General features: G+C 51.2%; 1 protein-coding gene across 4 annotated transcripts in view; it reads right to left on the bottom strand.

Annotated features, from left to right (window-relative positions):
* The window catches only part of PITPNM2 (phosphatidylinositol transfer protein membrane associated 2), a 136464-nt gene that overhangs the window by 8525 nt on the left and 103317 nt on the right, over positions 1 to 24622 (bottom strand). For 3 of the 4 annotated variants that reach the window (XM_013958662.2, XM_067306812.1, XM_067306811.1), the window contains 11 exons: positions 23775 to 23845; positions 20430 to 20674; positions 19767 to 19956; positions 18600 to 18719; positions 17876 to 18087; positions 12922 to 13097; positions 12332 to 12502; positions 9537 to 9686; positions 5178 to 5342; positions 3124 to 3333; positions 1425 to 1573 (listed from right to left, as the gene is read on the bottom strand). In XM_013958662.2, coding sequence (XP_013814116.2) covers positions 1425 to 1573; positions 3124 to 3333; positions 5178 to 5342; positions 9537 to 9686; positions 12332 to 12502; positions 12922 to 13097; positions 17876 to 18087; positions 18600 to 18719; positions 19767 to 19956; positions 20430 to 20674; positions 23775 to 23845 — 1859 coding nt within the window. The remainder of the gene's footprint in view (positions 1 to 1424; positions 1574 to 3123; positions 3334 to 5177; positions 5343 to 9536; positions 9687 to 12331; positions 12503 to 12921; positions 13098 to 17875; positions 18088 to 18599; positions 18720 to 19766; positions 19957 to 20429; positions 20675 to 23774; positions 23846 to 24622) is intronic. The other variant, XM_067306810.1, reaches the window with a different exon arrangement.

Here is a 24622-nt window from a genome sequence, read left to right as displayed (position 1 = left end):
CGTGCCGGGCGAGGGGGGCTGCCACGCTACAGAGGCGGCCGCCGGCAGCCGTGAGCGGCCAGGAGGCATCTCGAGCCGCAAGCGCCACGCTGTGCTACGCAGCCAGGTTTGTGCCGAATCCCAGATAATCGGTTGTGCTATTCCTTGAGTACAGTGTTTTGCATATTAGCTGCTGTGCCATCCCCAATCCCTCTCAGATGCGCTGCCTGGGTCCCTTTCCCTCATTTCGACCCCCTTAGGTGAAGTTCAATGCAGGCTGTGGTCTCCCAGCAGCAAGCGCAGGGCCACCTCGCCGCCAGGGAAGAAAGGGTCACGCTGGATTATCACCATGGCTCTGCTGCCCCCAGCATGGACATCTCCGTTGTTTACATTCCCAAACAATCTGGAACCAGCGCCAAGAGAAAGTTTGCCAGCAGGGTCATAAATAATTGCGAGCTGCGGTTGAGCAGGCTGGGAGAGAGTGGCGATGGCTCAACAGCGGAGCTAATGCAGCGCAAAGCCAGCGCCGTGCTGAGCGTTGCGGTGCTGAGCACTGCTCGGGCTTTGTCTTCGCCACTGTCATTCAGCCCAGGTGGGCAACGCCGGCCCCAAGGAGAGCTGCTTTCGGGTTCGCTCTTCCACTGCTGGGCTCTACGCACTGTTCCTTGGGGGTTTGCACACTTCGCAACGCGAATGACTCCCCCTCGTCCCCAAGGAACTGGGACAAAAAAAACACATTTATTTAGGAAAAAGAGGTTTCAAACAGCAAATTTAAATCTCAGGCCAAACTGGGTTGATAGAGCCCGACGTGCCGGGCGCCGGCAATGCGCGCTGACCGAGCCCCAGGGGAGCGAGGCGCTGAAGCTCGACGCAGCACGCGGGCCCGAGCTCCTCGAGGAGACCTCGGCATTCCTAAGCAGCACGTGGAAGGCCAAAATGCAGCAAACGCTATCTACCAGCTCACGTCAAATTCATACAAGGCTTCTCCTTCGGTTTTGTTATATTTGGTGCTATTTATATTTTTACACTAAGAAGTTTTCTTCAAGTTTCAGGCTCGAGATCCAAACACACACATAGGGAACAGCTCGCTTCCACGAACCCAGGGTGCCGGGTTTCGCCGGCAGGAGACAGCCCTGGGTTCGCTCCAAGGCTCCTTGCTGAGACCATCTCAAGCCTGTTCTGGTGGCAAAACCCAGAGCCGAGCTAACCGGGCGCGACACGCACACCGGTGAATATTGCGTGGGCACAACTCTGTTAAAAACACAGGTGAGAAGGGAAAAGAAAGGAAAGAAAATGGATCTGCTGCAGCAAAGGGGATTTTCTCATCTCTAAGCGTCAAAAAGAGTTACAGAAGGTGCAGCAGAGGGGAAAAGCAAAGAGCCCAAAGTGATTTTCAGCAGAAACATGGCCCAAGGGATACTGGGGGCGGGAGGGGACGGCTGTACCTGTCTCAGCAGGAAGGAGACGACATCGGTGGATTCCCAGTAGCTCGCATGGAAGAGGTGCGGCAGGGCGACCGTCGGAAAAGCCGTCAGGGCGTCGGGACAGTAAAGAGCGTAGTCGATCCTTTTGGTTCCCCACCATTTGGCAGCAACTGGAAGAAAAAGACTTGTTCAAAGAGGGCTCGCCTGCACGTGCGGTCTCGGTCACGAGCAGCACGCCAAGGCACTGGCTCCTCGCTCCAGGCGCGCTGGGAAGCTGCTCCCCGGCTGGTCTTACTGGGGAGACAGGACAGAGCCGAGCCAGGGCTCAGCGCTGGCTCGGACCCGGCGAGGATCACGCAGCGGCACCAGCACCAGCACCTTTATTTAAGCAGATAGGAAGGCGCTAGAGGGCAGGTATTAACTGGCCAGCACGCGCCCAGACCGCCTCCAGCCCCACGTCCGCCTCCTTTGGCTTTCATCGAGGAATAAAAACTCTTTGGCAGCCAGGTAGTGGCTGCCCTACGCGGGATCTGGATCCTGGGAGCCCGCCAGCGAGGTTCGGAGGCACCCGAGCCACCAGGCAGGGCGCTCCGGGGCGCGCTGCTGGGGCCGGTGCTCCCAGCCGTCCCTGAGATGCCGGCTCGGCCTCGCCTGGAGCGCGGCCTCCGGAGCGGCCGGCAAGAAAAGCATCCGGGGCTCCAGCGCTCTGCAGCCTGGGATTCGGGGAGCAAAGTTAAAGCCAGTAGAGAAAAGCTTCTCCCCCAGGCAGGTGGCAACAGCTCTCACATGCCACACGCACCCTCCGCTCCCACGTGGGACACCGCCAGGCGTCCGCCCCGACCCTGCCCGCGCACACGCTCTCCGGTCCGCGCCTCAGCCCAAAGCCTCCAAGCCCGACGCCGCGGGCTGCGTTCCCAGCTGCGAGGAGCCCTCAACTCCCGCGCGCTCCGGCCTGGAGAAGAGCCACGGAAAGAGGAGAGGAGCCAAGTCAAGAGAGCAGGAGGAGGAGCTGCGGGCGCATGCAGGCTGCAAGCTGGGGCTTTGACGAGGCCTTTCTCGAGCTTGGTATTTTCTGACAATTTTCCCTTTCTACGGGCTTCCAGGAGAGCTGCCCGGTGTAAGGCACAATCCAACGAAACCCTCTTGGGAGGGGAAATCTGGCTGGTGCCAAGCGCAGCCGATGCGCTGGAGACGCAGACCCGCCTGCTCCTTCCGGAGACCCGCGCAAAGCTCCCCCGGCACAACCGTGGCACAGGCTCCCACATCCTAACGGCCCTCGCGTTCCCGGCGAGCCCCGGGCAGGCGGAGGAGGGCACTGCTGCATCAACACGGCTTTTCCGGAGCGCTCAGACCCCTGCGCTCCAAACTGCCGGTTCCTGGTCGTGTCCCAACCTTTCACTTTCCACGCAAGTCCCCAGCTTGGGCACTTTCAGAACGAAGCAGCCAGGATTTTCTCTTCCATGCTCAAAGGACAGTATGAGAGCGGGGGCGGCAGACACGTTGCGCCCACAGCGCTGCCGGGAAGAAATCCCATTCTTGCCCGCTGTTAGCAGTGTTAAGGCTGATCTTTGGAGCAAAGTGACGGAAATACTTGTTAAAAAAGTGCAATGGGAAATTGCAAGTGCCTCAGTGAAAGGAGAAAGCGTGCAGATCTGTTGTGAAGTTTGGTGACCATCGAACGAGAGAGGAGGGTGCAGCGGAGCGCCTCTCTCCAGAATACCTTTCTTGATGTCCAGGTCGGGTATCCGAAGAGCACAGCCCGGATCCCAGCTCGACGGCCCTTTGAGCTTTCTTCCTAAGTGACTCAGAGGGATTTCAGGCTTACGCTGCCTACGTCTCTTGGACGAGGTCTGGGTAGGGGATTTGTGAGGGAGGGCAAGTTGGGCCAGAAGGCTAAACCCTCTGCAATGATTAAGGTGGCATTTGGTTTCTAAAAATAAAAATAAAATACAGAAAACAAAGCAGAAATCACACGTTATTATGGCGCACGTGTGCTGAAGGTAACATCAGTTTCATCCTCCAGAAATCCACAGGGCAAGAAAGACGCGCACTAGGGAGAACTCCGAAGAGGAGACCGCCGCTCCGCAGTGCCCTTCTGGGTTTCCTCCTGCTCTTCCGATGGGATAAATGCTGGCCGCATCCAGCCCTCAGCTCCGTGGCTTTCCGATGCCACTGCCTGAATAAAGCTGAGCCTGACAGCCGCCAAGACAGAGCCGGGGCTTGGAGGATGGGGCAGCACTTGGGACGCAAAGGAAGGGGCCGTGACCACCCTCGCGGCTGGGAGGAAGGAGTTAAGCCGAAGGCACAGCTCGCCCTCATCCGTGGCTGCATCCCACGGCCTCATCCCGCACCCGACGGGGCCTCCGACGGCCGAGCAGCTCCGCAGGGCGCAAGGGCGGCCACCGAGGGCCCGTCTCCTCCTCTCGCATCGGAAACGGGTTTCGACTGCCGTGACGCACGCGCAGGAGCAAGTAACGCAAAGCGAAGTCAAAGCGGTCAGAGGGAGCGCGGGGAAAGCGGTAGCAGCCGAGACGGCTGCGCGCGAGGAAGGGGAGGCCTGAGCGGACCTTCCTCCCCGGCCGGCTGCGCGTAGCAGCTCTCCGCAGGCGTGAAACCAGCCCAAAATGAACGCCTCCTCTCGCAGGAGCCTTCCTCCCACGGCAGAGTAATGCTTAGCAAGCAGCCGGCAAGGTACCTCATCCGGAGAGAGGGGAGGAGGTGCCGGGACCCGCGCGGGGAAGGAAAACCTCCTTGGTCCCAGCACGGGAGGTTTAGTCCTGCTGCACCATCGCCTCAAACGGGACCAGGCGCTACGGCACGCCGCCGCCGACCTGCGCCACGGCCTCCCATCCGCCCAGGGAGCGTGATTAACCTCAGGAATTAATTACGAGCTGAGCGGTTCACGGCCCTGTAACCTCATGTGCTGCAGTATCTCTAAATTTTCACCACCTTCCAGGAGAAAGTTTGGGCTGAAGGTTTTTTGGTTTTTAAATCTGTTTTTCAGCCTCTTTCTGTCCAAGCTGTCTGAGCTCCCCAAGGACAGGCCCTGCTAATCTCGCACCTCGGCTGGAACGAGGAACGTGCTGAGCCGCTAACGAAGGCTGCTGTTCCCCGCCGTATGAGCTGGGGAGGTTACACAGGTCTCGACAAACAACAAAATCCCTTTTACTCGTCGCTCAGCTCTGGCACAGGGGTCAGAACTCGGCCGACTCTCTGAGCTGCTCTGCAGGCTACAGAGAGGCTGAATTTCTAATATAATAACCCAAAGCTCTGTTTTTCCTTTTCAGTATCACGGAAGGGCTTGCTCACCCCCACTTTTTGTGGGTCATCTCAATGTGACCCACATCAAGCCACATACCACATCCTGCATTACTAATCTAGCAGGGCAGATCCCTACTAGTCCCGAGACTCCTACCAAACATCCCTCTGGATTAACCTTAACCATGCACAGCAGCCAAACGGTGCTCAGCATGATCAGTTTGTTTTTTTTTCCCCCAATATTTGATCAATTTACACCCATAAGCACCAGCAGAATCCAACACGCACAGCAGCGTGACGGCCCCCGCCTTATAACCAAAGGCATCCGTTCCTCTGAAGGATACGATAACACCGGCTAGGAGAAAACCGGGCTAAGGCGGAACAGTTCCGACTTCTTGCTCTCCACGGAGAACGTAACCCCAGACAGACAGACGGACAGACAGAAGCTGGGCGGACGTGTCCCAGGGCGGGACGGCGTGGTGCGTGGCGGCAGCGTCGGAGGGGGGAAGCACTTACTGTTGGCTATGTTGGAAGCAGTGTAACTGTCTGCCATTCCTGAGACCTGGCTGGCAATGCTGATCTCACTGGCTCGCCGGAAGCCCCTGAACTGAGGGGCGGACATGGGGGTGGACAGGGACGCGCTTTCCATGAAGACGGCACCATGAGACTGAACAACATCTGCTACAAAGTTGAAACAGGGAAATCAAAATATTAGACCGACAGACAGAGGCTGGGCAAGATGAACTCGAGAGGAGGAAGAGGAGGCAAACAAGGCTTTTAGAGGCAAAAAAAAACCCCTTTCGAAAGTGATTGGAATGAAACACATTTCATTGGAGCTCTGCTTTGAAAAGACAGCAAACACCACGGCAGGCAGAGAGACAAGTGGCTGCAAGAGCGGTCTTTGATTGAGAAAAGCAAAATAATTAGCTCAAAAAACACATCCAAAACCCCAAACAAAAATCAAAGCAGGCTTATTCAAGCAGCAATAGCAGAAGCATGTGTCATACGTACAAATGTGAATATATACAGCTTTATACATTCACATTGAGACAAAATAATCAAAAGAAGGGGAACAACATAACCCTAAAAAGGGGATATGTTTTCTTGAAACATTTAGACTTCTTAAATCAACATCTCCAAGGGGGAAAGTGTTAACGCAAAAATATCAAGAAAACATTTTCATGCCTGGCAGGGACTAAATTTAAACTTGTATTTTATTGCTAATGGATACAACCAACACTCGTTAAACTAAAATAAGGGCTGCTGAAAGAAAGGAGCCTGGTGCTGAGCATGCTCACATGGATCTGCTATGTGTATTAGAGGGAAATGGACCTAAAATGTTCAGGACTGGCAAACCAAGAGGTGCAGGAAGTCAAGATAAGAGCTCTATACCTCAGTTTTCTCCCTGCAGCAGGTGGAAAGAGCATCTACCTGCCCGTGGCTGCTGCAAGGCCGAACTAAATGTTTCCGGCATCTCGCAAGCTCCTGCGCCACCAAGGATTTAATACAAGGACCCCCAGCAGGCAGCACGGTGGGACAGTACCACGCACGAGCAAAGCTAGTTACTGTCATCGCATGTTGCCCATCTCTGCCGTTCCCGGGTGGCAGCACCTGAACTTTTTTCAAGTTTCAGACAGGGCAAAGGTCTGTGCCCACACGGGCAGCAAAGGCCACGGGGAACGCGAGCACCAACGCCCGCCACCTATTCCAGCCAGTTGTCCTTGGATTTGATCCTGGTATGCGGTTGACACAGGGAGTTGTTTTGGCAGCCGGTTTATTTTAACATTGATCTTTTTGCTTGGGGCTCCCGATTCGCTTCCTCTGATCTCTGAGCTCACAGCAGCAGCGTCTGTGCCCACACGACCACGCTGCATCGCGGGGAAAGCGAGCGCACGGAGCAGAAAGCCCGGAGATAAGTGCTGGTAAGGGAGATCGGTTCTCTGCAGGGAAAATAAGGCCACAAGCTGCTCCGCGTAGAAGCTACGGGGGCTGCGAGATCCGAGGCCTAGCAGGAGCCTGACCTGGTGATGAGCTTCACGTACTGCCCACGTTGGGCCTGCAAGGCCATTACCAGCATCACTTTCTCAGCACTTTCCTCCTTTTTCGCCTTGCACGGAGCGGCTGGCTGTCAGGGCTGCTGCCAGTGGCCACAGCCCAGCCGACCTCACCGAGCCAGCACCGCTTTCTTACCGCGGAAAGCACCGGCGTGAGCAAGAGGAGGACGTTCAAGCCGAGGTGGTGCTCCGTCAGCTGCCCCTGCATTCGGTCAGGCGCAGCGAAAGGTCTGGCTTTGTCCGTGCTAGGAAAAATGCTGAGCTCTGTTCAGGGTTAGCTAACCATCTAAGCCCGAACTCCTTCCTCCCCCTTAAAAATAAAACAGCTGTAGCCTGAAATAGGAAGCAGCTGGAAGGCATGCTAAAAAAAGCATTACGGCAATGCTGCACAAGAGAGAAAGCTGGGCCAAACGCGGGGCTGCCTGCACCGATCACGGCCCTGGCTCCGTTAGCAGAGCTTCACTTGGCTCTGCCCGAGTTTAACCTCCCTTCCTGAGAGCACAGAAACTGAGAGGTAAAAAAAAGGGGAAAATAGTGGTGTTTTGGGCTTGCTCTTTTCAGTCAGTCTCCCTTTTCCCGGTGTGACGCTGGATTTTTGGATACGATGGGTTTAAAGCACAAAGTGCAGCAGCCCTTCGAATGCCCTCCTAGCTAGTGTCACCCCAGGAGTAATTAATTTTCACCCACATAAGCCCTAATCCGTCCCGGTGTTGCTCAACCGTTCAGCTTGGTATCGCCCGCGTTGGTGGCAGGAGTCTGCTGTGCCAGCGCTGGGGCGCAGGCTGACAGCAGCGCTCCCACACGCCGGCCCACTCGCGCTGCTTTCGCATTTCCAGACACACTGGCATCTCTCTCTCTTTTCCCTCCTATGCAGCCCCTGTCCTCAAAACAGGCCAGCTTTTAAGAGCAGTAATGGCCAGGAAGAGACAGGGTGGGGAGGGAGGACGGACAGCCTCTCCTGTGCGCTGCTCCCACTGCAGTCGAGCTTCCCAGACCCGCAAAGCTGCAGCAACAGCGGCTTACGGATCAACCCTAGGACCCGATTCCCTTGTGGAAAAAACCTGGCACAGCCATTCCTCCTAAACTCCACGTACGCTTTGCGCCCAACCCCGCGTGCAGCACCATCCTCGCCGTTTAGACGCTGCCACGCCAGCACGGCTTGACCTGAGCACCCGCGAGAGCTGCTGCTCCAGCGTGGCCACATCTCCTGCATTTCGAGGGTACCTTTTTGAGGGCAAACTTATGAGAACAAAGACACTTCAGACAGGGGACACCTGGCTAGCACAGCACCCTGGTCACCCCTTCCCCCAGCACGCACCGCTCAGGGCCATGCGGTGAGCTGAGGCTTTACTGCGCTTCCAGAAAAGGTGGCACAAGGAGCAAAATCGCTCTTTTTTGCCTAGCTACGGCTCGTTAATACCCAGTTCAATGCTGTGCCTTTTCATTTACGGACTCGTTTGTCAGTGTTCTTACTAATTGTTTCCCACTAAGTGAATGGCTCAGGGCCACTCTCCTAATGCGCTGCTGGCACCGAGTTAAGTCCTTGGGGTATCTGAACGGCAGATTCCAATACGCGCTGTTTGCAGGCTGAGCTGCGGCACCAAAGCAGGGAGCACTGAAAGCAGTCAAAAATACGTGCCGTTCAATAAAAAATAATAAAAAGTAAAATAAAATAAAACAGCCAGCCAGGTGCTCAGCACGGGCCAGACCCTGCTTGCACTGGAGTCCCTGGCCAGCACTGAGCACCCTGGAGTTGCTACCCTGAGCTCAAGAGCAACATAGCTTTCAACTGTCCGGAAGTTTTTATGCTTGTGGGAATCTCCCTCAGCACAACGGCTGGACTGGGATTCAGCACTTGCTGCAGTCGAACCCAGCACTGCTTGGCCACGCTGTGCTCTTGAAACACAGGGCAGAGAGCAGAGAAGCTTCTGAAAGCACCGTCCTGGCAGCAGGATGTGGCAGCTGACAGCTCAATGGCATTTCATCAGCGACCTCCAAAGTGATTAGTTAATAGTGCCGGATCCTTTCCCTCCGCTTCCTTACAGAACATCATAGCACAGGCAAGGTGGCAACGGCATACCTAAAAATCAGCTAACATCTTCAAAAGACAGAAGGAGAGACTATCTGGTGTCATCAGCAACGTTGCCATTTTGTATGACCACGTAACACACTGGACTGCTCAGAAACAGCAAGGGTCAGCTTGTCAAAAAAATTAAGAAGCAGCAGAAACAAGCTCTCAATGCAAAATACTGGAAAAGGGCAAGAATGGACAGGTAAGACAGCGAGAAGAAAAAACTAAAAGTCAAAGTCTCATTAAAATTGCAGATGTAGCACCAGCCACAACCAGAATAAGGCCATGCAGCATTTATGACGGAAAATAAAGTAAACCAAATACATCAAACTTCGCTTTGAAGGCAGAAATTGAGAAATTAATTTTTAAAAGCCACCTTAGGGGCTGAAAGCCTCATTCACTGTACTCAGCAGAGCCACCAGAAGCGTCCCAACAGGAAATATTGAAACAGGCAAACTCTGCTCTCCGACACAGGCCACAGGCACTGTTCCAGCAGCACGGCCACCCCAGAAGGGCAAATATAAGCCCGTGGCTCCAGGCTCCCCTTCAGCATAGCGCCGGGAAGGGTCACAGCTTGCGACTGCCGCTTGTTGTCTTTCGTGGCAGCCGCGCAGACCCGGGCAGTCATTTCATGTGGCACAGCCTGAGACACAGCGTGAAGCTTTCAGCTCCAGGAGGCAACAGAGCCATCTCCAAAAAGCACCCCAAGTACCCAACACCACAGACGATACAAAAGTGTAGATTACACACACTCAGCAAAACCAGCACTTTTATTGGAAACATCTTGCCAATTCAGAACGGGAACAGGGATACTTGTTTCCATGAAGCTGTCCTGGTGCTGGAGAGCACCCAAAGGGCTGCTTTCCATGAGCAGGATGGGATTGTTCTGGATTGTCTCAACTAGAAGCAGATGGGAAGAAAACAGAAGGACAAGGAACAACAAACATGTGGCCACAAAGTGTTAACATACAAACAGTACAACCGAGCACTTCGACTACGGATCATGGTCTTCTATGAAAGGACAACCTTCAAATAGAGGAGAAGAAACAAACCTGGGTGACTTTCCAAATAGACCCACACAAGCAAGATTTTAACTGGTAGCAGAGAAAAGCACAAGGATGGCATTTCAACAGCAAAAGAGGAGGAACTCCTCTTAACCAGCTTCTCCAAATGAGCCAGCTCCATAAATACCCAGCAGATCCAGGGAAATCTTTTTACTATGAGGACAGAAGTGTACTCTGAGGGGAGACTTACTTGAATCAGACTCACAGCCTACACACTGCAAAGCCCAGGAGTAAGCAGGGACGTGAATTTGATTTCACTCCGCAAGTTGGCTGTAATGAAACGGGGACTCAACACTTAGTACAGATGGGAAAATGAGAAAAAAAAAGGTCTAAGAGGTCTTCTGAACTATGGACTTGAAAAGCAAGCTATCTGCAAGAGGAAACATGTGGCACAAGCCATGCCACAGAAGGTTTTGTACAGAACTAATTATAATTGAGCACCAAATCCCATACCTTAACTATAGGAGCAGTTAACTTTCCTGGAGTGTCCTGCAGTGCACACTCTAGCGTCAGGACTGGATTTGCAAATCATGGTCTGAACAGTCCCTCTGGGTAACGTGTACATCACAACACTGAAATTTTGATTCTAATGGAAAAGAACAGCCTGCTACTTTATGCTAAGCAAATGAAGAGGCTTTGTCTTACACGAGAAGAGAATTTAAAGCTGCTTTTTTGTCACTTTTATTCATCACGGCAGAGCAGCATCTCCTCTAATAACAAACCTGGAGAGGGTTTTGGAATCACTCTACGCATCTTGTACTTAATTGCTGTTTAAATCCTCTGCATTTTATCGCCAAGTGTCTCTCCAAACTTAGACACAGCCAACGTAACAAAGGTCCAGGGAGGCACGGTAAACTAGTAAGTTCCCCGCTATTGCACAGAATGATAACCAGAATAGAGGTTTCTCAATGTCAATGGGGTTTTTGCCTCAGGCTTCAATGGGAACAGGGGATTTTAAATGGATTTAAGAGGAAGAAAATAAGATATTTAGGATTTTTCTAAGAAGCCACTTACAGCTGATACTTAAAATGCACCCAAAAAGCAAACTGCTGTTCAAGTTGCTATAGATTCCCTGAGCTTTTCTAAGCCTAACTGGACTTGGTACAAATGTAGTTGTGGGTGGATCCATTTTTAAAAAGTGTTGTGGCAAAATCTTTGTGAAATCTGAAGAGTGAGTGGGAAAAGTGCAGAAAGTATTCTATTTGCTTTGTTAAACATGGGTTTTAGTTCATGCCCATTTAACACATCAGACCTCCAGATTCAGCAATCAAAATACAGTATTTAAAGATACAGAAACATCAGGAGACCACTGCTTTGCATTTTCAATCTTAAAGTGATGAACAGCACCAGAATTATTCATCTCTAGATATACATTCCTCTTCATTTAGTCCTGCATGATTCAAATATTAAACAAATGGAAAGTTACCAGAGCTTTGAAAAAACAGCCTTGGTAGCTGGTGCCTTTGATATTCTACTCTGGTTTGCCACCTTGATTTCTTGTGTGCTGTAAACCTAGTTTTACAGCAGTGACTCCTAGCCTTTGACCGGCAACCTCTAACACAGAAAAAATTACGGTGCAATTGTTCTTCCTGCCCCAAAGCCTTGACCCTGCAGGGAACCAAAGCTTCAGGTGAAGCAGAAAGGTCAAATTTAGTTTAATTCTGCACAGTGGCGAGCTTCCCTGAAAGCTCCTTGCAATGAGAGCCTGCGCTGGAACGGCAACAGACCATGAGAGTCTAGGCACAGAAGTGAGGTGAAGATGGTAGGAAATATAATTTATTTTATTAGATCAACTGCCAGAGCATTGATGTCATGGGAGCTGAGGCAGGACATGGTCAGGACACAGTTGTTTCAATGCAACCCAGTAAGACAAAAGGGCATGCACAGAGCCGTTTTAGACTTTGCTACTACTGCAATTGGGCTAGAGCAAGTGAAGAGGCCACTGATGGCAGAGAAATGTTTCCTAGGAAAACAGAGCATCTCCTCGGCAAGCTGGTAAGGGCAAGGCACTGTCAGCAGCCCAGCAAGCTGCAGCAGCCAGTCCTTTGCCTGGTTCCACCAAAAAGCACATGGTGCAACCAAGTAAATCATCTCATGACCTCACTGTTGACTCTGCTCCTTCCAGTCTTCACTGGCCCCCAAAACATCAAGCTCCCAAAACTCAGCCAAGTTGATCATGTTTCGTTACTACAGAATAGTCCCAACCACAAGCGCTGGCTGGGGTGCAAAACAGGGACCTTCGGAGAGAGGTCGCTGCACGGTAACTCTCAGCGGCTGATGGCCTTTGTGTGACAAACGAGGGGCATCTGGGCCACAAGGCACCGGTTTTGTTGGAAGAAAACTACTTGTCTGATAAATCGGGAACAAAGCTAGTGTTACAGGGCCAGTTCCCTCTCTTGTCATTCCCAATTGCTTTGGCAGTTTCACGTAAAGGGCGACTATAACCCTTTCAGCAGCTAATACGGACGCCAAGGGACTTACCCAGAACGGCAGAATTGCCGTCACCCAGCGGGAACCTCTGGTAGCGGGGAACGTTAAAGGGGGGCAACAGGTAGAACTTCCTCTCCAACAGAGGCTCGAGGCGGGAAGCAGACGGGTCTGCGGGGTGGAACAGGTTATAGACTTGCTGACAAGCTGGTCTCAGCTGAAAGACTAAAGAGGTGGGGAGAAAAAAAATTAGAGATTTTCAAGTATCACAGGGTTATGTGGTAAATTTTCAGAAACATTTCTGTGAAATAGACAACTGCAGGGTTAAAAAAAAAAAAAGCACTGAAGATTAATTACCTTCCTCATATTCCAGTTTAGTCAACTGAAACAGTTTTTTTTAATCGGTACAATATTTACTGAGCAGTTTTTTGAATCTTTATTTTTAATGTTTGGAAGTAAATCACAAATAGATCGTCTAATCAGCACTGGCTGCAGCAGCCAGTGCTCTGCTTCCTTATGGTTCAATACCTATTACATATACATACTTGGTTTTACCTGCAGTTACAGTTTGTCTCATCAAATTACTGGACTTGTAGCAGGAGGTGCTTAAACCAGGGAGCACAGCAGTTTACATCAGGACTTACTGTCTAGAGCTGGGATGACAGTTTTTCGCAGCGCAAGAACCAGCCCCAGGGGAGAACCAAAGAGGAAGAAGTCCGTGATCTCAAATTCAAACTTTCCAATATTTCCTCCATCCAACATCGTGGAGCTACTAGATCGCCTGGATCCCGGGTCGTTTCTCAGAACACTAGAATGTAAACTGGGACAAAAGCAGAGCAGAAAGTCAAAACTTTGCTCGGTATGTTTTTTCTTAATTGAAGGCTGGGTAAGAGATTGACAGTGAGGAGAATTTCTAACACTTCAGCGAAGGCACTGTGCCAATCAATCCACCAGGCCTCTGCACTGCAGTTTCACTAGCCAGCAAACTGTCCTTCCACTTCATTGGCATAATTTAGACCACAAAAATTTAAGCTCCAAGTGGGTTCATTTACACACTCCTCCCATCTCCTCAAAGTGTTTTTCTGAGGAATCGAAATGTGGGTTGCTGGTAGTATAACAGCCATTTGCAAGCTAAAAAAATCCCCCCAGCAAACCAAAATTACTACAATACCAGGGGAAAGAAAGCAGATTTGCAGTGATTCATTTCATTACACATATTACTGCTATGCTCTCTGGTTGTTAACATTTGAGTTCCTGTCATCACCTTATTCTCAAATGTTACAGAAAGCTGTGCTTACCCATTTCTTCCTCATGGAAGTAGTTGGACAAATGTTACAGGATTAAAAAAGAAAAGAAAAAAAGAAAATGGGAAGGGAAAGAGAAAAAGAAAGATCAAAATCTGCAAGAGAGTTTCTGATATCCTTGCGCACCAAGTTTACACTGCAGTTTCCATGCATGTATACCGCACAGGAAGGCAATGAACCCGGGGACCACATGGTAAATTGTCTTTATCATGCACCCAGGACGCTCCCACCTCTTTTTTTGCCCACGAGGCCACATGTGCCAAGCTATTACCCTTCTAACTACCTCCCAACCAGCCCAGCATATGCAGGTAGCTGTAATTTAAAAGTAATAATAATACAGAATGTCTCTAGCTTTTTTCCTCCCCTTTCAGGTATCAAATCTCCTGGAAAAATTCAACCTGCGTGCAGTGCAGGTTGGGTGATACACAGGTTTAAAGCACAGATTTAAAGTCAAATCTCCCTCAGACATTGTGGAAGGAGAAAGAGGAGCTCTTGGAGGAGACGGCCGGGAAGGCAGCAGCCCCCGGTCCCGCTGGGAAGCGGAGCTGCTTTGCGGTCTGGATCTGGGGTCGGACGGGGAGATGACCCACGTGTTAACACTGCAGTAACCTGACTCAGAAAGAAGTTGTCTGAGATTCCTCTAGTTACTACCCAGAAGCAATGAGATGCAATATCTCTTGCTCTCCAGATCCTACAGATTTAGGCTGCAGCCTTGCTGGGTTACCTTCGTTACAATTACAACTGGAGAGTTTCAGATAAAGTACCAGTAGTGACTAATGGGGTGTTTTAAAGGACTCTAAAAAGCATCTGAATGGGTTCTGTAAAACGTGAGATACATGGATTTCGCGACAGTTTGGGTGGATGAAAGTTCTTCTGGCCTGGAGTCAGGGATGATGCAAATGCAAGAGTCTCCCCCACCTCTGCAGCCCCAAGACCAAGTCCGAGGCGGTCACCAGCGCTTGCCACAGCTCCCCACGCCATAGCCCTTGCTCAGCGAGGCCGCTCCAAAAGCAGCGTCCTGGCTGCCGGGCGGGCTGCGCCATCCCAGCGCTGCTGCCTGCGCGGATGTAGGGCTATTGCTCTCCGCCACCGGCAGTGCTGGAGCAGTCGTGCTTGCACACGCTCTGCCTCCGGGATGGCTGTTCAGAAAACGAATGGCTGCAAATGCTCACGTAATTGGGAAGAAGATAAATGGGTTTCACTCCGAGTTAATATTCCTGTTTTGGCAAACAACGCATTACCCTAGAGACAGCACCTCTGCTGCTGCCGCTCCCAACGGATGCTAATAAAACCTTCTCACCATGCTGCGCTATCATATATTCTCCCAAGAGGTATACACGTACATGCACGTATTATTCTCTTTGGCTACCCACCACAAAGAAATAACAAGCTTCCTTATGCCAGACATACATACCACAAAGTCAAAACAGCGAAGTCAGAAGTGAGGGGAATGGGAGGCAACAGCAAGTGGCAGCTAAATGAGTATGCTCCCCTCTGCGTGACGGGAACGAGTCTCCCTGAGATCAGCCTGCCCAGACACGCAATGCTGGAGCACATTTAAAAACAAGCCACCTTCAACGAAACTAGAAGGGTTTTAGCTGTCAAGACTGCAACACATGAAGTTTGCTGTGTGCAAGGAATGCAAAGTTATTTAGGAACAAGCTCAGTTTTGCAGAAAGCAGTCAGTGCAACAGCAGTTCGATTCCAATGAACACAAGCTGACAGACCCTCCTGAGAGCAGATGGGTTATGGCAGGATGATCGCATGGATTTTGTACACTCCGGCCTTCTTCCCGTGGCATTCCTCGGCAGGGAGCAGGAGAGAATGAGAACGCTTCTCCTGCTAAGCCATTTGGACAGCTTCTCTCATTTTACTGGGTACTTGATAGTCTTTTTAGCAATCAAAAGAAATGAGAGCCAAGGGGAACTCTGAATCCGTCATGCTCCAAGCAACCTACAGTGCTCTGTTCTCCCTTTAAAAAGCAGCAGATGTACTGTGTGCATTAATTAAACAAGAGCTTATGGATTTCAGAAGCAAATCAACTCATTTACAATAATACAAGTACAGCACAGCCAGAAATAATGTAGTTGTGCAGAAGGACTGAATTTAAAAATAAATGTGTGATTGTAATCTCCAGATGCTGCTCTGGCTTGCTGGGCATTATCCCAGGGAAGCGGGTAGGTCTGATACATGAATAAATATGAGCGTCTTTGGCACAAGCTGCAATAGGCATGGACAGAAAGGCCTCTGTGTGCCAAGCTGCCAGTCTGCTGTGCCCGTTAGCGAAACCTGCCTCCGTTCTGCCAATCTCCTGCGTGAAGTCGTGTCACATCAGGGCTTGGTTTTCAAATGGGAAGATGATGATTGCTTTGGGACACGGAGACCGATGGGGCACGCTGCTGATGACTGCGCAGCCTTAGCAGCGACTGCTGCAAGCAAGAGGTGCAGGGACCGGTCCAGATGCGACATTCTGCTGACCCCCCGGAGGGGACAGCTGAACCCCTGCACCGGAGTCTCCCCTGCGCCGGGAGCGAGGGGGACAGACGCCAGGAGCGCTCCTGCAGCCCGAAGCCTGTCCCTTCCCTGAGAGGATCTTGTTCTCGAGCCATGGGCAAAGACTCACTTCTGACCCAAGGTCTAAAGGTAGATTTAAAAAAAAGATATAAAACCCCCAAAAGAGTAAAGGTAAACCGATCCATTGATGCACTGAACACGGACAGCCCTCGCCTGGCTCCCCGCAAGCGCTTCGTGTTGGGAGCAGGGATGTTCCTCAGGACATGGAGCAGGAGGCACTGAGACAAAGCTCTTTGAAAAGAGGGACCGTGCTGCGAGATCCCCTAGCTATGTCAGGCCATTGCTTATCCTAAGCTACATGTAAAACCGCAGTCAGATGCCGGTTCGCTTCCCTTAGCTCAGTCTGTGCCCCTGAGTCCAAGAACAAGGAGGAGAAAGCACACTCGTGTGACAAGTATTTTCTCCTGTAATACAGGAGGCTGTTTTGATAAGGGATGAACACGAGACTGATTGCGTTTTAGTCACCTGCTGGAAATAGCCGAGCAGCTTATTGTGTTTTTTGTAAATGCAGCTGTCTTTCTGAATATAGCATCTCTGCGCACCAACAACATCTGCTTTGATACTTTCTCTCTCCTGTGAGTCTTTCACAAAAGGGCCCTGATGAGGGAGGGCAGCACGAGTCCCCGCGCTGCGGCAATGACTGCAGGCAGCGAAGGAGGGGGAGAGGTGCACGTAGGTCAGGCCTTCGCTCAGCCCGGGGCAAAAGGAACAGCCTTGGACACAGCTGTAATGCAGATAACGGGGTTTGCCGGGTGGGACATTGCTCCCTAGTACCTGGGAGTTGGGGGGGAAAGGTGTTAAGATGCTGCAATTCTTCTGGGCAAATAGGAGAAAAACGTATGGACTGGCCAGTTCCCCAGGCTGAGGAAAAGGATGCAGTCAGGAAAAGCCTCCGGGCTTACGGAAGTTATCCCTGAACAATCCGCAACGGAAAGACTGCTATGAAAACGTCATCAGTTATGTTAACAGATACGTTTTCTGAAAGTCCATTTGAAGCAGCTTAGCAATGTGACACTGAGAACTTCAATACTGAATAACAAATTTGAAACATGATCTCGATGTGAGGGAGCAGCCCTGGCAGGGGGCAGGATGCAATCCCCGGACCCTGCTTCATACAGGGAACTCGGGTTTCTTTGCCAGAGTCACATAAAACACCACAGATGCAGCAATCCTCATCTGTAGCTGAAGGCTGCTCCCCGAATCAACCAACTAGGGTTGAGGATGCCTCATCCAGAGCGCCCCATTACCCTGGCAGCAGGGTCCTACTCACGTGACACGGAAAAGGGCACCGCGATCCAATCTCACACTTGAACTACGCCAAAATTAAAGGATCAGGGGCACCTTTCTCGATTCTGCTTCTCTGCCTTCACCCACACTGTTTATGTATTTGCTCTATGTCCTCCACCCTGCAAGAGCAGCACAGCAAAAAAGCAGCCACCCGAGTGCCTCGTCTGTCACGCAACAGGATGAAGGGTCCTGTCCTGTCCACTGCAACACACGTGCTGTAGAGCAGCCGGTTTCTCTCACTGCCACTGAGCAAGGCTGCTGTTAATTTTTTTGCATGTACGCAACACACACACCGAAATCTATACCCCTCGAATCTAACTTAAGGCTTTACTCCATCTTGCTTGTCATAGGATGAGAAAGTAACATTTGAGATTCGAAGTTACATCCCTCTTATCCCCAGAATATTGGTGGTTCTGTTCCCTTGAAATCGTACCTTGAAAGAAAGGCCTGATGCTGCTTTATTGTGTCCAGTTCATAGGTTGATGAATCACTCCTTTTGCGTGGCAGCTGCTTCTTTGGATCTTCTCCGTTGCTACGAGGAATATCAATGTTGCTCCTGCTGAGGTGTCTGCTGCCTTCCAGATTAGAGCCACTGGAACAATAGCTATTGTTCACTGTTATTCCAGGAGACAGGAGATCGGTATCCTAGGGTTTGAAATATATGATTTATCCCTCTCACAGCTGAATCAGGAATACAGCCACCTTACGGCCTCCTCCTTCCAACAACTGGTTTTCGCGTTTGCCCCAAGATCCAGCTGAGAGCTATGTAGTACCTCAGACTAGACACTTCCGAATGGTGTGCACACACACCCTTCATGTGATCTGCCAGACTCATCTCACAGATGAGCCACAGAGCATAAAAGACACCTCAACAATTCAAACCCCTTCCCTTACCAACCCTTCCTTGAGGCTGCCCAAGGACGGGCAGTGAATGCCCAAAGATGGGCAGAGATGTCGGGCAGTGAAGCACCCCAGTTCAGAGCAAAGCCCACCCAAGCCCTGAGACACACGTGCACTAAGACACGCGTGCTGGCCTCAATAAGAGAGATGGTCTTTGCTCTTTCATGCAAAGATCCTTACTAAAACCAGGGGCTAGGGAGGTGCTGCGGCTGGCCGACCTATTGCAAGCAGACACCAGCAGCGTCTTTACTCATTACCTGGACGCTCACGACGCTTCCTCGCCGGCTGCTGTTCTGGCTCTCGGACACAGTTTGATTGCTGTAGCATAAGGCATCAAATCCCAGAATGCCTCCGACACAGTCCCCTACCAAGCAAACCTGAAAGAGGCAACAGAAGCAGGGGAGGAGAAAAAACAGCCCCCCTGATTTCAGTTCAGAGATGGCAATCAAAAGAGCACTGGATCATACCTAGGAAAGGTGGGGCACCAGGATGCCTGTTTTTAATCAGCAGAACTGTTGTGTCAGTGAACATGCGCTCATACCCTGCAGACTCTCGCTAGCGAACCCAGCTAACGTGTTCTGGCTGTCCCCACCAGCCAAACGGAGAGAAGTAACAGCAACACAGAGCACTGACTATGGCCCTAACCCAGGTCCCAAAACATAAGCTCGATTCCCTCCTTGCCAACCTTCCATATGACTTAAGGAAATCTTCCCTGCTTCCCACTGCTTCCGTTCCCTATTTCTACAGGGAGAAGATAACGCTGTCCTGCCTCCAAGGGTATTCAGCAGATAGGCACAATAAAGCACTGAGACCCCTGAGTACTAAAAGGCTGTTTAAGGAGTCTGGGACCCTGGGCGCAGTGCTGGCTGGGAACAAACCCCAGATGGGTAAATCACACTGCAGCAGCGCACATGCCCAGCTAGTCCAAGAGCTCAAGTCTTGCTGGGCTAGAGAGTCACTCTGCTCGCAGAGGTGTTGTGTTTTGGGAGCCCAGAAGCTGTGTTGTCTCAAAAAGCAGCCCACTTCTGTGACAACTCCAGTGCTAGCTGCTAGAGGTCCTTCAAAGATGGGAATGTTTAAACAGCCTTGGTTTGCCATGGGAATAGAGATCACATTTAGTAACAGAGGTAGTGCTCCTAATTTGGAAAGGTGTGTCATGCTGAAAATTGATTAGCTTCACAGCTTTGTAGCTCCATTTCCGAACACAAGCTCAGGCTTTGCTTTGACTCCCAAAGGTTCAAGAGAGAGCAGAAGCAATAGTCTCTCTCCCTCTCAGAAAGAAGGGAAGCACGACACTTCCTTATTGCAGCCCAACACTGTCGTGTTTCCATCCCTTCCGAGAGATTAATGAAAGAAGAGCTTCAGAAGGAAATTGCTTCACTTGCTCTTCCTTTCATTGTGGCTAAAAGCGGCCGCCGGCTCACCTGGCCGTTGAATGACGTGCCCTCCTGGGATCGGATGAACTCGCTGTAGGCCTGGTTGGCTCTGACGATCACTGCGGCCACCGCTTCCTGGTACTGCGGGGACGACGTTGCTAGCAGAGGGAGCGCGGCGAGCGGGATGTGGTCCTGGCTGTTGGACAGGCAGCCTTCATCATAGCTGTACGGGCTGAGGCTGCACAGGGCACGAGAGATTGGAAAGACTGAGCCTAATGTGCAGGGTGGCGAAAATCATTCGCAGACAGTACAGTCAAGTATTGTGGATCGTTAAAAAAAGCCTCAAGATAGAAAGGCCATTTATTCCATTGTGAATGGGTGAGAGCTTAATAAATCTTTCCCTCCCATCAAACATAAATCTTCAAGAACAACATACTTACATTGATAGAACAACCCTTAGACAAGAAATTAAAGCCTTAGTATTTATTGGCTTAATTAGAATAAATCAATCACAGAAGTCTTGCTGCATGATTACTGTATTCACTACAACTAAGTATGAAATTGAGATTGAATGCCTCACTAGTTTATTAATAAAAGTGCATTCGCAAAGCATAGTCATAGCTCTCAATACGACATGCAGAACATCTCATGGATGGGAAAAACGGCAACATTTTATACATGCCTCTCTGGGGCAAGGTGGCGGCAACTTACCTGGACACCAGTGAAAAGGCTTCAGAGCAGATGGCTGGGCAAGGGACTAGCTTGATGGCAATGTGTCCAAGAGCAGCTGGGTAATGTACTCTCATCACTGTGTCAAACACTGTGGCGATGGTGTTGACATCCCCTTGTTTAGAGCTCTGATCACCACTTCCCGAGTCCAGGATGTTGCCTCCATGGAGGACCAAGAGGAGGACGTGGATTTTACTTGGCTGCATTAATGGCTGCACTGATTCATCCTAGGTGGGAATGAAACATAGCATAATAGAAATGCTTATTTCGCTAAGAAAAGACATTATACCTGTCCCAAGTGCATTTTGCACAAATTTATCACCCTTTTAACCTGTCAAGCAAAGTATTTCCAGCAGAGGCATAGACACAGTATTAACCATGAAACAAGGCCCTGGCAAGCCTCATCTAGAGGGCTGCGTTCAGGTTGGGCCATCCACATGCAGCAAAGATGACTCCAGTGTGAGCAGGTCCACAGAAGAGCAGGGAGCATGGAGATTTTTGAGAGAGAGACTGAAACAGTTCAGCTTGATCTGCTTAGCAAAGCTGCAGGAGGACAAAACACCAGCTCTCTAGCATGGTGGGATAAGAAAAGAAAGCTAAGGAAGGAAGAGGGACACTTAAGCCGAAGAACAGTGCAGGCACAAGCACAAAAGAACCTAAACTGATCCTGAATAAGTGCAGGCTGAAAATGAGGTTTCTAAGCACAGGAGGTATGACGTTTTGGAATAACCTCTCCAGGCCTGTGGGCAAGAAACCAAACTGCCTTGAAGCTGGCGCTGGCTTAATTTATGGCAGTTGTTGTTAGATTCCCCTGGATGCAACAGCAGAGAACCTGACTCCATCTTCTGGACCCTGCGTCCTACCCACGTGCACGCCCACACGCGCAAGCACACACACGCGCAACTCCAACGGTTGTGACTGCCCTGGAAGAGAGCTAACGAGCAGCTTAAAACTCAGGAAGAGTCTTCCTGCGCAAAAGTTAAGCCTTGATGTAACTGAGTGTCCTAAGCAAAAGGAATGCTGAAAGGCAGAAAAAATTCATACCCAGGTAAAACATGTCAGTGGTAAAGACATTACTTGTGCGTGTTAGGCTGGAAAATGAAGAAATGAAAATTGGGCATTGCTTTCTGTTGGGCTTCTGTGCTCAGCTGCAGCAGCTGACAGTAAACCTGGTATATTTAGCAAAACTAGGGCAGATAGGTCAGCAAGTAGCAAGTTACTGGGAAAAAAGTTGTAGGAGGACATCAGTCACTGCATCTGTTTGACTAAGTGAGAAGTTATAAATAAGTTTAAGGCTTCAGATTTGCTTAAAGAGTTGTAAAAGAGGAACTGAAAGAGAAAAACCTTAAAGTCCCATCACCCAAGAAGCAGCCAACATCTGGCTGGGGGACTGCTGAAAGAACAGGGTAACAGTTTTTATCTTGGCTGCCCGATCCTTTGCTTATTCTGTTAAATAAATTCTTTGCTTTAACAGACATTTGGGGGAAGGGAGGGACTTGTACCTGAACTCCGAGGCAGGTACTGATCTCTTCTGTTCCTGTGGGCTAACGGAGACATTTGAGAGCAGTCGGGCTCCTTCCCAAAGGCAGGCAGTCCCCGGGATGGAGGCACTGCCATAGCCTGCTGGGAGTGTACGTAGGTGGGGGGCAACTGAATTTTCCTTCTGGAAATTCTCATTTTAGCGTCTCGAGTCACCTGCTGTCTTTGGAGCAGCAGTTGAGCCCCGACAAACGGGCTGGCAGGAGGGAAGCATGCCCAGGCGCACGTTAGCCACCTAACAGCTAACGTTATTACCAGAAAATGTCGAAGTGCGTGCTGATACACAGCCCAGCAGAGGTATTAGAATTCACACCCAACTCTCCGTCATAAAGATTTCCCAGACCTCCTGCATAAGAATGGCTTTAATTACTTAGTACTGTGACACCGTATTAGTACCTGCTCTTCAAACCTTCTCTGGTTTGAAGTTTACAGTGCCTGCAAGGAGTTTACAGTGCCTGCAAGGCGGACTTTGCCTGGCAGCACATGGCTGGAGGCAAGGGAGGAGCCCTCTCAGCATCTCCCTACTGCTTTTACTTCCAGGCAAATGTTTTATGTGCTCATTTGGAGAATAACATGAGTCACCACGCTCAGGTCATGGGGCTGTTTATCAGCAGTCATTTGGCGGCTCCTTTCCCTTCCAGTTCACTAACGTCTCCTCCTAAAGGAAGCGGGGGACCAGGCGAGCGACTGCTGAGTAGTCCAGGGTGGAGGTGCTTGTTTAGAGCAATTCCTGTAAGGTTTGGCGTCACCAACAACACCTGTTTCTGGAACTACCTTTCCCTGTTGGAGGCTTTTAACCTGAAAAACCCTGCATAGTTGCTCAGGAGTTTCATCCTACTGTAGCAGCCTTTATCTGTGAACAGCTACAAGGGACAGGCTCTTTCATCTCACCTTCGTCAGTTCTCTTTCTAAAGCGAAGCGAGACGAGGGAGGGAGCCGAGTTTGTAGGGCCTCTGAAGAGGGCGACAAGTTCTCTGCACCACTTCAGGCTCCATGTGAAGCCTCACGGCTCGGCCTTGCAGCTGGCTTACACGTGCCGTGCAGACGGCTCGCAGATGGCTAGAGCGGGTCCCATCGCCGGCCACCCACTGTCCCCACCGCCCTCGAGTTCACTGTCCGCACAGCAAAAGCCAAAGCAGCCTCATCTCATAGCCTGGCGCGTTAAATAACACCAAAGCGAGGCTCATGATCTTTGATACGCCACGACATAACTTAGGCAGTTCAGCAGGCACTTTGCAAGCAGGGAAGTCATCCAGGCAGCAGGGACGGGCGGAGGCCTACGGGCTGGACGACTGCAGCCACCCCGAGACGCCTTGTCTCACCAGGACACCGAACTGCAAAGCCTGTACATTCAAAGCCTGGAGAGCCAGGGCTTTGCGTGCCGGGCGCCCGCTCCGTTCCAGTGCAGGCTGTGCGAAAGCTGGTTTCCGAACAGGGCCCCGAGCAGCTCTGCGAGTGGGCCGCCGCGGAGCCGGGCCCTTTGGGCCACCCCAGCCTGTGCGCTGGCGCTGCAGCAATGCAGCTCTGCAGCCCGCGGCTCCATCCAGGCCGCTCCGCACGGCAGCCGCTATCCCCGCAGGAGCAGGGGTTTCCAGCGGAGCCCCGACAAGGGCTGCAAACTGCACAGCACGGTTTCTACACAGCGTTCGAAAGACAGGTGAAATAACCCCTTCAGTCTAGCCGTGAAACACCTTGCACGCCTCCGAAGGACAGACACGGGTGTTAAACCACCGTGCCCCGTGGCGAGCGCGTCCCGGCAAGCAGGCGCCCCGGCGCCGGAGCGCTTACCTCGATGATGCTGAGCCGCTCCACGCTGGAGGCGACGTGGTACTCTGCCGACGTCTCGTGATACAAGTCGCCTGGAAGCACAGAGGGTTAAAACGTCAGCGGCGCGAGCCGCCGGTGGGCAAAGACCATCTTTCCTGACGGCACTGCTTGTGCCAATGCCTCTCAGCCCCAGATCTCCTTAATTATTTCCATAAAAACACCCTCTGCTCCCCGCTCCCCTCCCACTTCGGAAGCCCGGGCAATGCAGGGTCGCTTCTGCCCAGCAGTGTCTCCTAACCGCAGTAAGACGAGGGCGTTAGCAAGCTCGTCTCTCATTGCAGTGACCCAGTATCCTCGCTTTTTTAAACATGGCAACAATGGGATATTCGGGCCCAGCGGTCAGAAATCCTCAGTTTGTGGGAAAATCAAAGGCGCTGCGCGAGCTCTGCTGCGGGAGCAGAGGTCTGACGCGTTCGTGTGCCTGTGCTGATGCAGATCTACTCTGTTCCCGAAAGCTTAAGTGTCATCTTGTGCCGCGCAGCTACGTGAACATGAATCGCGCTCTGGCCGAGTCGTCGGCTTCCTTTCGTAACCTCACAGAGGCGAGCAGAAAATCAAACCGGGGCAGATAGAGGTGAGAACAAAGGAAGGAGCAAGAGGAAAGAAGAGTCGGGAGAAATTCAAGTAATTCAACACGGAGCTGGAATATTTCATCGTTACAGCGGAGAATCCTGTTTGTCACACAAAGGAGCCCAACCAAAGCGGAAAATAAAGAGAAATCGAGAGCTTCCTCTTCCCAGCTCCCACCGGGCAGCTGCCTTTCTGCAGCGCTGGACAGTTATTTTTATGCTCTGTCTCAGCTTTTCCTT

Source organism: Apteryx mantelli, chromosome 17 (genome assembly GCF_036417845.1).
Source record: "Apteryx mantelli isolate bAptMan1 chromosome 17, bAptMan1.hap1, whole genome shotgun sequence".
In the NCBI taxonomy this organism is placed as follows: Eukaryota; Metazoa; Chordata; class Aves; order Apterygiformes; family Apterygidae; genus Apteryx; species Apteryx mantelli.
Note: the sequence above shows the minus strand (reverse complement) of the source record. Positions and strands in the feature narration are given on the sequence as shown.